The sequence below is a fragment of the Hyperolius riggenbachi genome, chromosome 10, assembly GCF_040937935.1.
Source record: "Hyperolius riggenbachi isolate aHypRig1 chromosome 10, aHypRig1.pri, whole genome shotgun sequence".
Lineage (NCBI taxonomy): Eukaryota > Metazoa > Chordata > Amphibia > Anura > Hyperoliidae > Hyperolius > Hyperolius riggenbachi.
In genome coordinates, this window is record NC_090655.1 from 150101814 (window position 1) to 150119241 (window position 17428).

The following is a 17428-nucleotide window of genomic DNA, read 5'->3' on the forward strand; positions in this document are numbered from 1 at the left end:
GACACCTTTTCTCCCTCAAAGGTAGGTGTGTGTGTGTGTGTGTGTGTGTGTGTGTGTGTGTGTGTGTGTGTGTGTGTGTGTGTGTGTGTGTGTGTGTGTGTGTGTGGAGGGGGGGGGCGGGGAGGGGGGGGGGGGGGGGGGAGTCTGCGACTTATAATGCGAATGTACAGGTCAGTAAGTGGAGAGTCTACAGCACACACAGCCGGAGCACTTACCTATCTAGCCGGCATATTCCAATTTCTCTCCTCTTCGTCTCCAGCCACAGAACAGGTCCCCGCTGCTCCTAATCCTCTTATTATTTTGTATTTATATAGTGCCAACATCTTCTGCAGCACTATACAGAATAAATTGTCTTGCCACTTAACTGTCCCTCAGAGGGGCTTACAATCTAATCCCTACAATAATCCTATGTTTATTTTGTGTATGTATCGCAGTCTAGTACTGATTTAGGGGGAAGCCAATTAACTTATCTGGGAGAACATACAAACTCCGTGCAGATAGTGCCCTGGTTGGAATGTGAACGAGGGAGCCAGCGTTGCAAGGCAAAAGTGCTAACCACTATGCCACTGTGCTCTTATGCGTCCTTCCTGTTCAAGCAGGCAGCTCTGCCGGTATGAGCCAATCAGATTCTAGCCACTCATTTTACTCTGCTAGTAGTTTCGATGCTACTGCAGGCGGGACAAAGGAAGTAGAGCTCCTACTGATTCTTAACCAGTGGCGAGTCGTCAGCCAATCACCACAGAGGACATTCACATGCTCCATCCAATGGTAACCCATTGAGTTCCACTCAAACTAGGAAGCAACTGTAACAATGTGCTGGTCACTATCTACAGGAATATCCAATAAGTTCACTAGCTCTAAATAGGCTGAGGCCCCATTCACACTTAGAAGCGCAAAACGCCTGTGATTTTTTTGCCGGCGTTTTGTGGGAGTGATTTTTCTGCGATTTCACGCGGGGGGGGGGGGGGGGGGGGGAAATCACTGGACAGTGCAGCGATTTCTCCACGATCACGTTTAGAACTTCTATAGCACTGAAACGCAATCAACGGGAAATTGCATGAAAATGGTGCAGGCTACATGTTTGCGTTTCGCGTTTTTGGGCGATTTGCTGCGATTAGTGCAAATTGCCAAGTAAGATCGGGCCCATAGGGTTTTATTACACTAGCACTTTCAAAAGCGCGAGCGTTTTGCCGAAATCGCTGGCAAAGCGCTCAAGTGTGAATGGGGCCTTAGGCCACGTTCACATTTGCAGACGCTGACGGCCTTGCTTACGGAACGCAACCAGTGTTCTCCCCAGGCTTAATTAGGTGGGCGGGCCGCCCGGGTGTTTTGAAACCCCGCCCGCCTGTTGGTATGCACCTCCGTAGCTAGCAAATGTCACTGCTGTAATCTGCAGGCAGGAGCGCCCCATAGCCTGCTATCAATCAGCGCTCGGCTGGGGCACTGTAGCAAAAGCCATCGCTTTACAGTGCAGGAGCGCTCCTCTGCCTGGGTGACCTCACCTTCCTAGTGGAGCTGCGATTGGCTGGGCGGGTTGTAAGGGGCGGTACTTGGGCAGCACGATCAGACAAAGCAGCCGTCGGAATACACATCCTGGCAGGCTAATGCTGTGTGACTTGAGGCTGGGGAGAGAGCCTGGGGCTGCAGGCAGACTCTCACTCCCCAGCAAATACGGACATTGTGTTTCCTCTGCCCTGGGCTGGCTGCATGAATGTCAGCAGCCAGTCCCTCTCCAGGCAGCTCCGAGGCTGACTCGCATGATCAGGCAGGGCACGGAGTTCTGCCGCCCCGCCCCCTTTTTCCGGCTGCTTGACTTCAACACACAAGCTCTTCTGATGCGGAGGGGAGAAGTTGTAAACTCTGCAGATAAGTAATGATCTCCCTTCCACTGGATGAGATCTCTGCTATTGTCCTCTAACCAGCAGGAGCACTTTTAATCTGATTTTTCAGCTTGTGAGAGGACAGGGAGCTGTCAAGCTAGGGGACCTGATAAACCAAACATGACTGCATTGACCTGCAATTTAGATTAGCTGACTTGAAGGGGATGGATGGAGGCTGCTGCTGACTCGTTTCTGTTTTAACCCCTTATTATTATTATTTGGTATTTATATAGCTCTAACATCTTCTGCAGTGCTGTACAGAGTATATTGTCTTGTCATTTAACTGTCCCTCAGAGGGGTTCACAATCTAATCCCTACCATAGCCATATGTCTGTGTATGTATCATGAAGTGTTTTTTGTAGTCTCGGGCCAATTTAGGGGGGAGCCAATTAACTTATCTGTGTGTTTTTAGGGTGTGGAGGAACCCGGAGTGCCCGGAGGAAACCCACACAGACACTGAGAGAACATACAAACTCCTTGTAGATAGTGCCCTGGCTGGGATTCAAACGGGGGACCCAGCGCTGCAAGGAAAGAGTGCTAACCACTACACCACCGTGATGCCCAAACCAGTCTCCCCATGAAATGCAACTGTAACACCTATTTGTAGTGTTCTTCCCAGGCTCTTTAAGACAGATGCTTCACCTGGCTAATTTTGAGGAGCACCTGCCTTGACTCCTCATTCTCCTCCTTATACTGTAAGCAGAGTTGCATCAGCCTTGCATTCCCCCCTCGCAGCTCGCATACCACCCGGCTACTTTTTCATGCCACCCGGCTGGAAAAAATTTCTGGGGAGAACACTGCAACGCATACAAATGCACGCCATCCGCGTTTGTATGCGTTGCGTGGCTGATCCCATTCACTGAAGTGAATGGGTCAGCTGCGCGTTTCAGCAAAAAATGCGTGCAGCATGCGTTCCCGGACCGGAATGGTCCGGAACGTAAGCAGTGTGAACATCAGACAGCACAGTCTATGCACCGTCTGATGTCGTGCGTGTCTGCCTCCTGCACGCGTTCCCGAAACGTGGATGGGAACGCGTGCAGTGACTTCTGATGTCAGTTTGTTATTAGAGCAGGTGTGGATGTGTGCATGTTAATAAGGAGCCCTCCATGTTGTATACCATTTGTTTTAAAGTGGACCTGAACTCTAGCACAGCACAAAAGGAAAACAGAGAAACGCACCCTGTATGTATTTAGAGAGTTTAGCATGTTTAATTCCCCCTCATTTGTGTCTAATCACAAGTTGTAATTTGATCTCTCCCGTGTCACTTGACTTCCTAATGGCAAAAAAAAAAAAAAAAAAAAATTGGCAGATTTGTATAGCGCTTTTCTGTCGGACTCCAATCACTCAAGAGCTGCAGCCACTGGAACGCGCTCAGGAGCAGGGCTGTGGAGTCTGAGTATTTTTGGGTACCTGGAGTTGTTGGTTTCATAAACTGAGGAGTCAGAGTCAGGAGTCTGAGTCAGATGATTTTTGCACCAAATCCAAAGCCATGCTAAGCATTAGGGCTCGTTTCCACTATCGCGAATCTGCATGCGTCCAACGCATGCAGATTCGCACATGTAATGCAAGTGGATGGGCCTGTTTCCACTGTAGCGTTGTTGAGGTGCGTTTTTTTCAGCGGTAAAAAAACGCACAAAAGAGCCAACGAATTCGCCTGCGAGTGGAATCGCCGCTAATGTATTTAATAGGAAATTCGCATGCTGCTATGGTATGCGAATTTTCATGCGAATTCGCATAGGTACCAATGTAAATTCACACAGGCAGTGACATGGTTAAAATCGCATATACCTTCACCTATGCGAATTCGCATGCGAATTCGCGGCAAAAACGCATGGGAAATCGCATCCGCATGCGATTTCATCAGCGGTGGAATCCAGGCGATTCCGCACCGCAATAGTGGAAACAAGCCCTTAGACTAAGGAGTCGGAGCCATTTTGGGTCCTTGGAGTCGGAGTTGGTAGTTTAACTGAGGAGTCGGAATTGGATGATTTTTGTAATAAACCCACAGCCCTGATCAATAGGCCACCCTGCAGTGTTAGGGAGTCTTGCCTTGAACTCCTTACTTAATAGGTACTGACCCTAGTTAGGATGATAAGCTCATTTGAAACTACAGCTTGTTAGCAATATGTCTGCTTCCATGAATCAGGAAGTAGAAAGTGCAGATCTATTATAAAACTTGTATCAGCTGAAACAAAAATGTTTTTTGTTTAAATGTTATTATGCTGTTGTGCGTCTTTTAGAGCAGAGATAATGTTCTGAGTTCAAGTCCGCTTTAACTAAGGGTGGATCTGGTAATTTTTGTAGTAAAATAAATGATGTCACATGCTCAAACTTTCAGTACTGCTATAATCATGAGAGGAGTACTCATAAGAGTTAAGTTTAAAGCGGATCAGAGATGAAAAACTAACTACAACAAGTAACTTGTCTATATATCTTATCTAAAGTTTAGCTGGTTTACACAGCAAATCTAGCTGCAAACAGCTTTAATAGAATATGATTATGTCTTCCTGTGATACAATGACAGCAGCCATGTTGTTTGTAAACATTACAAAGAGGCAGGTTTATCTGCATCTTGAGCAAAGAAACCTAATCCCCCCCCCCCCCCTTCGCCTCTGAAATCTATGGCTAGTAACACCACCTCCTCCTCCTGCCCAGACTGAGCTCCCATGAACCCTTGCTACTGCCAAGGCTCTCTGAAAACCTGTGGGCGTGGTTTATTTAGTTTATAGGGCATTAGAGTATTAAAACAAAAAAGTATTTGGCTTGAGGAATGTCCTAGGAAAGGAACACAATTGTGCAATGAGTAAAAGTTCACCTCGGATCCACTTTAAATTGGCATCCTTACACTCCCTTCAACTTTGCTTTGGGGAGGAGTTCCTTAGGACCAAAATAAATAGGGAGACAGGGATGATTAGGCGGCTGCTGCTGGAAATTCCCCCCCACTACCATTTATAAAGGGCAGTGTAGTTTCAATAGACAGCTTGGGGGGATAAGATCCATAAGACACACCTGAATGCACAAGGCTTAGTATATTTGTGTCCATTTTTTTGTCCTCTAAACCTACATCTTATAGTTTGAAAAATATGGTATTTAACTTTTTTTCTGCCACCTCAGGTTCAGAGTCTGAAGCGAGAATAAATCTCGCTTCAGACCTCATAGATAGCAGGGGCATGTGTGCCCCTGCTAAACCGCCGCTATCGCGCCGCTAAATGGGGGTCCCTTCACCCCCAAATCCCCTCGGTGCAGCGGGGAGCGCTTCCTGGTTGGGGCAGGGCTAACCGTCGCAGCCCTGCCCCCCGCGCGTCTGTCAGCGCATATCTCCGCCTCTCCCCCGCCCCTCTCATTCTTCCTTCACTGAGAGGGGCGGGGGAGAGCCGGCGATGCGCCGCTGATAGACACGACTGGAGGCAGGGCTGCAGCCATTAGCCCTGCCTCCAGGAACGACCAAGTCTTGCGGGGGTGGGTTTGGGGGTGAAGGGACCCCCGTTTAGTCGCGGGATAGCGGCGTTTTAGCACGGGCACACATGTCCCTGCTAACTATGAGCTCTGAAGCGAGATTTATTCTCGCTTCAGAGTCTCTTTAAGGACTTGCATTCTGTCCAACTGGTTTATAATTCTGCATTCAGCAAAAAGTATATGTTCCCCTTAAAGAGACACTGAAGCGAAAAAAAATATATGATATAATGAATTGGTTGTGTACTATGAATAATTACTAGAAGATTAGCAGCAAAGAAAATATTCTCATATTTTTATTTTCAGGTATATAGTGTTTTTTCTAACATTGCATCACTCTATAATATGCCCAGATTACACAACACTCAGCATTCAAAATGAGTCTTTCAGAGCAGTCTGTGAAGTAATAAACTCTCCTCTGCTAGAGGAAAGTAAACAGTTCAATTACAGTTGAGATAATAAAAGTCAGATAACAGCCCTCTCCACGACCAATTGGTCGGAGAGCTTAATAGCTTTTTTGCATAGAGATAACAACTGGAGTTTCTCAACTCTTCCTGCACTGGAAACAATTACACTGATGTATCTGATCTTAATGTTTTTTTTCTTAGCTGTACTACACATACAAATCATAATATCATTTTTTTTTCGCTTCAGTGTCTCTTTAAAATGAAAGCATTACAATAGAAACCAACCATATTACTTGAGTTATCTCTACAAAGCCTGTAAAAACGGTACTTCTAATATGCAAGTCCCAAAGGGTCTGTACTTCTATAAATGAGTAACATTCTGCTTTAGGTCATTTATAATCTATGATTTATGAAAACACTTACTTGCACCAAGTACCTTGGATCCACATTCAAATAAGGAGAAAGGGGACTCATCCCTGTTACTAAAGAGGAAAAACATTTTATTACCACTATATCACAGATATGTAGCCACTTTAATATTTTTTATTACATAATAAGTATACACATGTACACAACCTCAAGTATTTTGTTTCCTGAAATACATTGTCAGGGCACATTTCTACTACGGTAGAATACACAGCGTTTCCCCGCATCTTTAAGTTATACATTTTGTGTTTAGGGGCCAGTGAAAAAGCCTTGGTGGGCCAAATTTGGCCCACGGACCGTAGTTTGAGGACCACTGCTCTAGAGAGTCTTGACGGTTCTCAGCGGGAGACAGCTAATACAGATCACCTCTACTTAGAATCTGTTACGTGTAAGGCGGCAACATGCTGAAAAGGTAGATCCCTCTCTGATCGACATCCGTCCCGAGATGGAGCAGTTATCACTGAACACTGCACATCATTTCATAGAATTTAGCATGAAATTTTACTACAGTAAACAGTTTACTACAGTTGCATTGATGTTTGCAGCTGGGTGCCCTATTTCTTACAAATTAGTGGTTGCAACCAAATTACCCTGAGCAGGAATCAGCCATGGTTGCCTTCAACTAGACTAGCTTTGATTGACAGCCCATAGTGTTGCTCTGCATCAAACAGTATACCACTTCCGTTTGTTAAGAGTTCCTTGTAACAGCAACACCCAAGCGCAGGGGCACCCCTCCAACACTCACTAATTCGGGAACCTTGCGTCATACAGACTTGGAACCTGGTGCAAATCAAAGCCAAGACTTTCAGCTTTATTCAATCTGACAAGGGAAGTAAATTTATTTTATCAGGAGACTGCCAACTGTGGTTGACAGCATAATACATAAGTACCAATTGTATTTTTATATACATTTCTTGCTTAAATCTATTAATAACCTAAGCCAAATGTGTGGAAGGATTCGATCCCTCTGAAGGTAGAATATGGTAGCCATTTACTACTCTATGGCCACCTTCAGGCTGGAGGTGACCTGACCCTTCGACCACCTTATACTTACACGGCACTCCCGCCAGGTCAGCATGGGAGTAACCCGGAGAGCCGCCAAATATGCTCCCGAGTCCCCCCCGGCCGCCCGGGTGGTTGTTACTGTCCATCGCCCCGGCAGCTCAGCCTCGTGTCTCCGAATCACCCGTGTGACCTAACAGCAAAAGACGTAAAAAGACCGCTTCCGGCCAGGCCACGCTCTCTTCTTACAACTTCCCTTTAGCGACAGGCCCCACTTTACGGCTCTGACACCGTACTGTCTTGTTGTGTAGCCAACAGCAATCGATGCGCCTTGTGCGCAGCCGTATGTCAGAAGTGCGCACGCGCACAGGCTTAGGGGGCGTCACTGAAGTTGGCAGTCTCCGGGAAGCGAAGACAGACAGACAAGCTGCTGGATTGTATTGTTGTATTGGGGTAGTGTGCCAGCTCATGATGAGGAGACCTAACACGGCGCTGTGCGGGCAGCAATGAGTGAGGGCTCTGAGCTGGACGGAACAGAAGAACCCCTCAGCAAGAGAGCACGCCTACAGGAAGCACAAGTAGTCAGACAGGAGCCGGAGGCAGAGAGGGGCCCCCCGGGAAGCCGGGGCCCCAGCACCACCGTGGGGAACAGAGGTGAACCTACTGCGCTGATCCTCATAGCGTGTCAGCTGTTTTTAGTTTAAAATAAAGCTCCGTTTTAATTTGGAACCTTACAAGCACTTGGTTCAGTCTGTGCAGTGAAATGATTCCAGCAAACCTACTTTCATTTTCTTGTCTCGTTGTGCTCAGGGCTAGATATGTGCAATGGCCACTGTAGGTAGTAGCCTGGGACAGTAGGAGGGTTTTGGGGTGGTTTCCTGGCCCATTTTTACGCAAGCTGTTGCATGATACTGTCATAAATATTTTCTTATTGCCTTGCTCTGTGCTTTTTGGCATACAACAGGCTCAATCTCCGCACCTGCTCCACATTTCAGCTTAGAGCCAGTTACTGTTGTTTTTAGCTCGCTGTCAAATACTGTCACCCATTTATCTGCCCAAAGGTAACTCCGCCACCTGCCCTGGCCATTCCTTGTGGAGAATGAGTAGGTCCAGCTGTAGAGGGGGAGTGGTCATGTGGCACCATTGAGCTGGACAGATGGAAGGTTCGAAACCCTAGGGTGCATGCATGGGCTTCCAGAAAAAAAACAAAAAAACAGGCAAATGCGAGTGAGAAGTCTGACTTAAGATCAATAACTCTTAGTTCTAGAGCAGCTAATCTCATTTTTTCTTCAATAGTAAAGGCCCATACATATGCATTATTAATACAGTAAGTATTGCACATTAGGGTTGAGTTCAATCCTGAAACAGTGGGAAATGAGTGCTGTACAGATACATTGGGATTGGGTATATGCAAGTGGCATGCAATCTTTCTTTGGAGGAGATGAGTGCCTGGTGCACGTTGCAGATTTCAGCACGGGTCAGTGCTTGAACGTAAATATCCCTTATGCAGGATGTTAAGCGACATAAGGGGACAACTGTACAATTGATTCATCTGGGGTATGCATGAGGCTTAAAGTTACTGTTTGACTCTTGCAGGTGTTTATGGGAAGGTGGGTAATGTTGAGCTACAGGGGTGAAAAGTATAAATCTGACCCTGGTTCTGCTGTGTTCATCGGAACTGTAGCGAGCACGAAGGAAGTACTAAATGGGAGAGGATTTTATACTTCCAAAACAGATGGTGGACTTACAGGGAACCTGAAGACAGAACACTACTCCTGAACAATACCAGTTGCTTGGCAATCCTGCTGATCCTCTGCCTCTAATACTTTTAATCATAGATTCTGAACAAGCATGGTGATTAGATGTTTCTGACCAGATTAGTTACATGCTTGTTTCAGGTGTGTGATTCAGACACTTCTGCAGCTAAAGAAACCAACAGGACACCCAGGCAAGTGGTATTGTTTAAATGAAACCTTAACTGAGAGGGATATGGATGTTTCCTTTTAAACAATACCAGTTGCCTGGCAGTCCTGCTGATCTCTTTGACTGCAGTAGTGGCTGAATCACAGACCTGAAACAAGCATGCAGCTAATCCAGTCAGACTTCAGTCAGAGCACCTGATCTGCATGCTTGTTCAGGGGCTGTGGCTGAAAGTATTAGAGACACAGGATCAGCAGGAGAGTCAGGCAACTGGTATTATTTTAAAAGTAAAAACCCATATCCTTCTCAGTTTAGGTTCCCTTTAAAAGGAAGTCAGCATGGCAGCCTGCATATACCTTTTACTTTAGGTTCCCTTTAAAGTTCAACTGTTAGCATAGGAAAGAGCTTGATGGAGCACTCAATGTACGTTCGTCATAAGACTTAATTTTATTCAATTAACAATATAACTGCTCACCATACAATTTCATGGGAACAGAATTAATTCCATAAACTGGACATATGCCATACTGTGTCACAGAGGAGGATAAGGAGGTGAACGGTAGTTGTTTGTTTCGCACCACAAAGAATACTTTCTCAAGACAGGCTTTGCTGCTTACAAGCATTGTAAGTGGATACAAACAATAATTGGTCTTCCGTTTACCTGAAATGTAGTCCCTTTCACACAAAAATCATTTATATAAAACCACCAGCATCTAGAATGCTGGCAGAACAAAGTATTGTTGTATATACAAGAGACCTCCTAGAAAAAGTCCAGTAAAGATAAGCTTAGGAAGAAGCTACATTCAACCCCATAGCCATGCCCTTGCGTGTACAAAAAAAAAAAATCCTCAAAGTAAAAAAAGTCTGGGGGCTGGTTCACACTTGCTTTAAAAATGTATCAGTGGGATACATTATTAAAGCTTTGCAGTGGAGCCTATGTTAAAAATTAAACCCATTTCCACTTGTGCAGAAACTCTGATCACACACGGATCTGCTTTGCATGGAAAGAAAATGTAACGTAGAGTCCTGATTTTACAGAAGCATGGGGATTCTCCATTGGGCTGCAATAGACCAATGGGAATCCTCAGCAACAGAAAGAATTCTCATTGGCTCATGTTGAACCAATCAAAATTCTCACTGTTGCTAGGCAGAATTGGCCTGTTGCAGCCTATGGAGAGTCATGCTTCTGCTGGCCTCCAGGCTGTGGAAGGGACTGAGCAGCGGGACAAGCTGTGGCGGTGAGACGTGTAAGCAGCCAACGCGTACGTACCGACGTGATGAATCACGGATGCGGAACGTGTATAGGCATCCAGATCAGATCCGTGTCAACTAATCAGTTTGCAGAAAAAAAGGGATCCGGTTGACACAAATCCGATCTGTAACCCGACAAGTGTGGACCGAGCTTTAAAGAGGAACTTTACTGAATATAGCCTAATTAATATAATTGCTTGTTTTTTTTACAATATTACTTAAACATTGTACAGTGTTCTCCCCGAAATTTTTGCCAGCCGGGTGGCATGAAAAAGTAGCCGGGTGGGGCGAGATGACAGAATGCAGGGCCGATGCTTGTCTGCTTACAGCAGAGGAGGAGGTGAGCCTATGACGGCTGGGTGCTCACCAAAACTGGCCGGGTGGAGCACCTGGCTAAAAGAGCCTGCAGATCACTGATATACAGTGGGAGGCGAAAGTTGGACAACGTTGTTAATCGTCATGATTTTCCTGTGTAAATCGTTGGTTGTTACGATAAAATATGTCAGTTAAATATATCATATAGGAGACACACACAGTGATATTTGAGAAGTGAAATTAAGTTTATTGCATTTACAGAAAGTGCACAATAATTGTTTAAATAAAATTAGGCAGGTGCATACATTTATTTTATTGATTCCAAAACATTTACAACTAATTATTGGAACTCAAATTGGCTTGGTAAGCTCAGTGACCCCTGACCTACATACACAGGTGACAGGGGCGTAGCAATAGGGGTTGCAGAGGTTGCGACCGCATCGCTGCCTTTGGGCCAGAGGGGCCCCGAAGGGCCCTCCCTCAACTACAGTTTTAGCTCTCTATTGGTCCTGTGGTCATAATAAACACTTCTATAGATACTTTGAATAGTGGTAATCATTAACAAGCTGTTCCCCATCCCCTTCTTGCACCTCTGACACTGTAGTTGCCATTGGCAGGTTTCGGTGCGCCGTATCAATGTATAGAGTGCTTGGGGGGCCCCATTGTAAAACTTGCATCGGGGCCCACAGCTCCTTAGCTACGCCACTGACAGGTGAATTCTATTATCAGAGTATTTAAGGGAGTCTTTCCCTCCTTTTAAATTCCTCTGAAGAGTAGCAACATGGGGGTCTCAAAACAACTCTTAAATGACCTGAAGACAAAGATTGTTCACCATCATGGTTTAGGGGGAGGATACAGAAAGCTGTCTCAGAGCTTTCAGCTGTCTGTTTCCACAGTTAGGACCATATTGATGAAATGGAAGACCACAGGCTCCGTTCAAGTTAAGGCTCGAAGTGGCAGACCAAGAAAAATCTTGGATAAATAGAAGCGACGAATGGTGAGAACAGTCAGAGTCAACCCATAGACCAGCACCAAAGACCTACATCATCTTGCTGTAGATGGAGTCACTGTGCATCATACAACCATTCGGCACACTTTACACAAGGAGGTGCTGTATGCAGAGGAAGCCTTTTCTCTGCACACAGTACAAACCGAGCCGCTTAAGGTATGCTAAAGCACATTTGGACAAGCCAGCTTCATTTTGGAATAAGGTGCTGTAGACTGATGAAACTAATATTGAGTTATTTGGGCATAACAAGGGGCGTTATGCATGGAGGAAAAAGAACCAGGGCTGTGGAGTCGTGGAGTCGGAGTCGTGGAGTCGGGCAATTTTGGGTGCCTGGAGTCGGAGTCGGGAAAAAATGCACCGACTCCTAATGAATTTGTAACTGTAATTAAAATAGAAAATATGATAAAATGTTCTATTTCTCAGATAATAGTCATTAAAAATAATGTATATATACAGTAATAGCTGTGCTTAGTCCACAAAAATGAAATAAACCAATCAAAATTAGTTACTTGTGCTGCTTCAATAAAGCAGTCCCCGTAGTTTTAAGGTCAGATATACATATCTGATTGTGACTGTATATATGGTGTGTACACAGGAATCTCTTATATATACTAAATAACATTATGCTGTAGGAATAAAGCCTGATGTGTAGCTGTGTCACTAATAGAGATGGTCAATGAGATGGAAATAATTCTGCATTGATGCTGATTTATGCAAATGTATGCACTCCCTTTGCTGATGAAATCAAATAATTTGATATGTTGTTAAAATTTGGTTTGGTGACTACAAATTAAAGGGTACCTGAGACGGATGAAAAGTAAAGTTTTATACATACCTGGGGCTTCCTCCAGCCCCCTTCAGGCTAATCAGTCCCTCGCTATCCTCAACCACCCGGATCTTCTGCTATGAGTCCTGGTAATTCAGCCAGTCAGCGCTGTCCGGCCGCATGCCGCTCCCACAGCCAGGAACATTCTGCACCTGCGCAATAGTGCTGCACAGGTGTAGTATGCTCCTGGTGGCAGAGTGTGTGCATGCGCACTACGCCCGACTGGCTCAAGTACCTGGACTCATAGCAGAAGATCCAGGTGGTGGAGGAGGACAACAAGGGACTGATTATCCTGAAGGCGGCTGGAGGAAGCCCCAGGTATGTATAAAACTTAAATTTCATCTGTCTCAGGTTTACTTTGTTACACATTAGTACTATACTCTACATATGCACTCTCCACAGAGCTGCAGGGAATCCACTGAGAATGTTGTGCACATTGAACACAGAGGTGTTGTCTGTCACCCATAAACCTTGTTCAGATTGTGCATGAAGAATGTGTAATAGAGGAAGAAGTACCCACAGTACCCACAGTCACATTGCCTAAGGCCTGATCCATGTTCAGATGTGTAATAGAGGAAGAATCTCCTCATTCCCCTGCAGAGTACATGCACATCACTCTTACATGTACCCACACTTACATTGCCTAGGGCCTGATAGATGTTCTTTGTTCCGGTTTGTACCTTTTACAAGTACTGTTACCAAGGACTAGTTTTAGTCTAAAGGGAATAAATATAGTAGTCTACATATCCTTCTCACTTCAGTTGTCTTGTAAAATTCCTAAGCATTGGCAGTTAAGAGACGAATTTCATGTTACATACTTTTAATCAACAAAATTGTAATATGCAAATTAGAGGAGTCGGAGTCGGTGGAATTCTAAACTGAGGAGTCGGAGTCGGTGGATTTTTGGACCGACTCCACAGCCCTGAAAAGAACACAGCACTCTAAGAAAAACACCTGCTACCTACAGTAAAATATGGTGGTGGTTCCATCATGCCGTGGAGCTGTGTGGCCAGTCAGGGACTGGGAATCTTGTCAAAGTTGAGGGATGCATGGATTCCACTCAGTATAAGCAGATTCTGGAGACCAATGTCCAGGAATCACTGACAAAGATGAAGCTGCGTCCGGGCTGGATCTTTCAACAAGACAACAATCCTAAACACTGCTCAAAATTCACTAAGGCATTCATGAAGAGGAACAAGTACAACATTCTGGAATGGCCATCCCAGTCCCCAGACCCGAATATAACTGAAAATCTGTGGTGTGAGTTAAAGAGAGCTGTCCATGCACGGAAGCCATCAAACCAACCTGAATGAACTAGAGATGTTTTGTAAAGAGGAATGGTCCAACATGCCTTCAACCAGAATACAGACTATCATTGGAACCTACAGTAAACGTTTAGAGGCTGTGATTTCTGCAAAAGGAGGATCTACTAAATATTGATTTCATTTCTTTTTTGTGTTGCCCAAATGTATGCACCTGCCTAATTTTGCTTAAAGGATACCACAGCCCACAGGTTGTGGTAAAACAAATGCTGCTATGCATAGGGGAAAAAAAGGACATACTCCACCGCTTCCCTCGTTCCCTGCCGTCGGCCCTCGCTCGGTTCCTACAGCTGCCGGTACCGGCCGACTTTCCTGACCCCTGACCCAGACATACTGCGCTGAGCATGCACAATATGTCCTGTAATCGTCCGTTCTGCCATCGCAGAATAAATGTATAAGAACGAACACTCCCCCGCCTCCTCCCTTCCCAGCGTGTGCGCTCCACTAATAAAGCTAGCGTGACATGCTAGCTGGAGTCGCGCTGGGAGCGCCGATTTGGAGAGAGAGCGGAGGGGGAGTGAGTTAGGATGGACAGGGGAGCACTTCCCCTGTCCATCCCAACTCACTCCCCCTCTGCTCTCTCTCCAAATCAGTGCTCCCAGTGCGACTCCAGCTAGCATGTCACGCTAGCTTTATTAGTGGAGCAAACACGTTGGGAAGGGAGGAGGCGGGGGAGTGTTCGTTCTTATACATTTATTCTGCGACGGCAGAACAAAAGATTACAGGACATACTGTGCATGCTCAGCGCAGTATGTCCGGTTCAGGAAAGTCGGCCGGTACCGGCAGCTGTAGGAACCGAGCGGGGGAAGCGGTGAGTATGTCCTTTTTTCCACTATGCATAGCAGCATTTGTTTTACAAGGCCTATGGGCTGTGGTATCCTTTAAACAGTTATTGCACACTTTCTGTAAATCCAATAAACTTAATTTCACTTCTCAAATATCACTGTATGTGTCTCCTATATGATATATTTAACTGACATAATTTTTTTTTTTTTTTATCGTAACAATCAACAACCAACGATTTATACAGGAAAATCATGACGATTAACAACGTTGCCCAAACTTTCCCATCCCACTGTAGTTGTTTCCTCATTGTAAAATATTTTCTCATCTTGATCTACATGTACAAATTATCACTGGAGGCAGCATCTTTTCTGCTGGCAAGGTGGTTCACTGTGGAACATTTGTTTTTTGTTCCAATAGTGGGAGAAGGATTTGAGACAACATAGCCTAGGCTTAGCTTCACTGGATAATAAAGCAGCATAAAATTGGGTAACATAAATAATGTATTACATTCTTCTATATGTCATTTTGGCGCCTCTTAAGTACTACTTTAAGCAATTTTAGCAGAACCCCTTATACGATTATATTGCTGGATACACACCATGCGTTTCCGCGTTCGATGCGTCCGTCGATACACATCGATTCTATTATTTCCGGCATGTCCGATTCAAGCTGCGATGGATCGTTAGGTCGATTTGCCATACTTTACATGGCAATCGACCTAAAAATCATCGAAATGCGTTCGGAGATGCTCGGAAATAATCGAATCGACGCGTATCGACGGACGCATTCGACGCGGAAACGCATGGTGTGTATCCAGCATTAGAAAGATCAGCATGTGTCATCAGGAACCAATCCACTGCCACTACACCCCCACCATGAGCAATGGAGGTGCAAAGGCTTTCTACACCCAAAGTAACCATCAACTCCTCCCTGAAGGGGGGTGGGGGGAGTTGGAGGCTGCCATATTTATTTCTTTAAAAAAATTATACAGTATAATCTTGTTTATAGTGAACTCCAAGAGACCAGGAAAAGTTGTTTTCTATATCAGAAGTTTACTATATTATATTTACTAGAAATAGTCCTAGAACTGCCCCAACATGCCATGGTATATTCTCTGCTGCAAAAGACTGGTTCTGTCCTCTTATTGGAGGTACAGTACAAGCACTTGCACATTTGGTGAACTACAAAGTTAAGTATACCTTAGGGCTGCATAGCCAGGTTGAAGAAATTTCTGGTACAGTTGCCAGGGCTCCCTTAAAATTGCAGTCGTCACTGAATAGAGGCAGCCACTCACTAACTAAGTGGCTCCGATACCTCGGCAGACAGGACTTGCAGCATGTGTCCTGCAAAACTTTTTGCTCACACTTGAGCCAATCATGAAGCTTCTCTTCTAAATACAGCCAGTCATGATAAGCCACTCACATCTGTAATGCAAGTGGCTCCGATATCTCAGCGGGCGGGACTTAGCACTCTCCTCTCCACTCTCCTTAGTTTTGCAGCAAGTTACTTACATAGACCTATATTGGAGATTGGCCGTGACCTGGAAAGGTAGTTTACATCATGTCCCCGGTGTCGCAAGGGAGAAGAAAATCTGCTGAGACACGGGAGCAGACACTGGGGAAGCGATCAGAGGTACGTGATGAGGGATCAGTACGCCAAAGGTGAGTATAAGACCCCACCAAGTCTCCCCCTTGTGCATGATGCAGGGTGCGCATTGGAAGCTAAACTTCCAATCGTCAGTTTCTATGCTAAATTGCTTCCAGGGGAGGGTGTAAAATTGCACCTCCTACCTGTGGGCTCGAAAACTTTCGTGATGCAGTATCTAGCCCCACCCCCGTATAGGTAGCCAGATATAGTTACTGCCAGTATATGTAGCCAGCTGTAGGTGTCGCAGTATAGGAAGCCAGATATAGTTACTGCCAGTATATGTAGCTAGCTGTAGGTGCCACAGTATAAGTAGCCAGGTATAGGAGTAGCCAGCTTTATGCCAGGGTATAAGTAGCCAGGTATTGATGTAGACAGGTATAGGTGTAGCCAAATTTATGCCAGAGTACTTCCACCTCCCTCCCCAGAGATCCCCAGTGCTCTGCAGTAAAAAAAAAAAAAAAAATTCTCACCATGGCCTCTGGCCAGCTGCAATCACAGATCATCCACCACGCGTACAGCGCCCTCTACTGTATATAGTATTGAGACTCCGCTGGATGATGTCCTCAAGAATAGATGGGAACACCAGCACTTGGATCCATTAGTAGGTGAGTCTGTGCCTGCTGCGCTTTTGGATCCATTAGTAGGTGAGTCTGTGCCTGCTGCGCTTTTATTCCTCCCCGCTGTGCTCAGAATGTTTGCGGGGGATGGGGGGGGGGGGATGTTTTAGCCGGAGGACACAAGATGGCAACTGCCAGGACTAGGATTATATATTATTAATATTTTAAAAATCACTAAAATCCAAATATAGACATATGGCAATGGTAGATTTAGATTGTGAGCTCCTTTGAGGGACAGTTAGTGATAAGACAATATAAATACACTGTACAGCGCTGCGTAATATGTCGGCGCTATATAAATACTAAATAATAATAATAATTAAAAAAAAAAACGTGGACAGTGCAATACATCTGTTATGTAAGTAGACAAAGTGTTTATCTACTTACATATGTGTTTTTGTTGTTTTTTTTTTTTTTTTGGGGGGGGGGGGGGGAGGGCATATTATGGCTAATAGTTACTTTAACCAGTTCTCTATCCACATACACACATTTTCTCCTAGTCCCCGTATCCTCTGCACTAGGCTGTTGTGGGGAAGGGTGTCAAAAGCCTTTGCAAAGTCCAAGTAC

General features: G+C 45.2%; 2 protein-coding genes across 3 annotated transcripts in view; one reads left to right on the forward strand and one right to left on the reverse strand.

The window, feature by feature from the left end:
• LOC137536557 (mitochondrial import inner membrane translocase subunit Tim23) overlaps positions 1 to 7462 on the reverse strand; it is a 48261-nt gene extending 40799 nt beyond the window's left edge. The window contains exons 1-2 of the mRNA XM_068258797.1: positions 7221 to 7462; positions 6164 to 6222 (exon numbers count right to left, since the gene is read on the reverse strand). Of these exons, the coding sequence (XP_068114898.1) occupies positions 6164 to 6222; positions 7221 to 7317 (156 nt within the window). The 5' untranslated portion in view covers positions 7318 to 7462. The remainder of the gene's footprint in view (positions 1 to 6163; positions 6223 to 7220) is intronic.
• Positions 7451 to 17428, forward strand: part of LOC137536555 (poly(ADP-ribose) glycohydrolase-like) — a 201845-nt gene continuing 191867 nt past the window's right edge. The window contains exon 1 of one of the 2 annotated variants that reach the window (XM_068258792.1): positions 7451 to 7822. In XM_068258792.1, coding sequence (XP_068114893.1) covers positions 7675 to 7822 — 148 coding nt within the window. In that variant the 5' untranslated portion in view covers positions 7451 to 7674. The remainder of the gene's footprint in view (positions 7823 to 17428) is intronic. The other variant, XM_068258794.1, reaches the window with a different exon arrangement.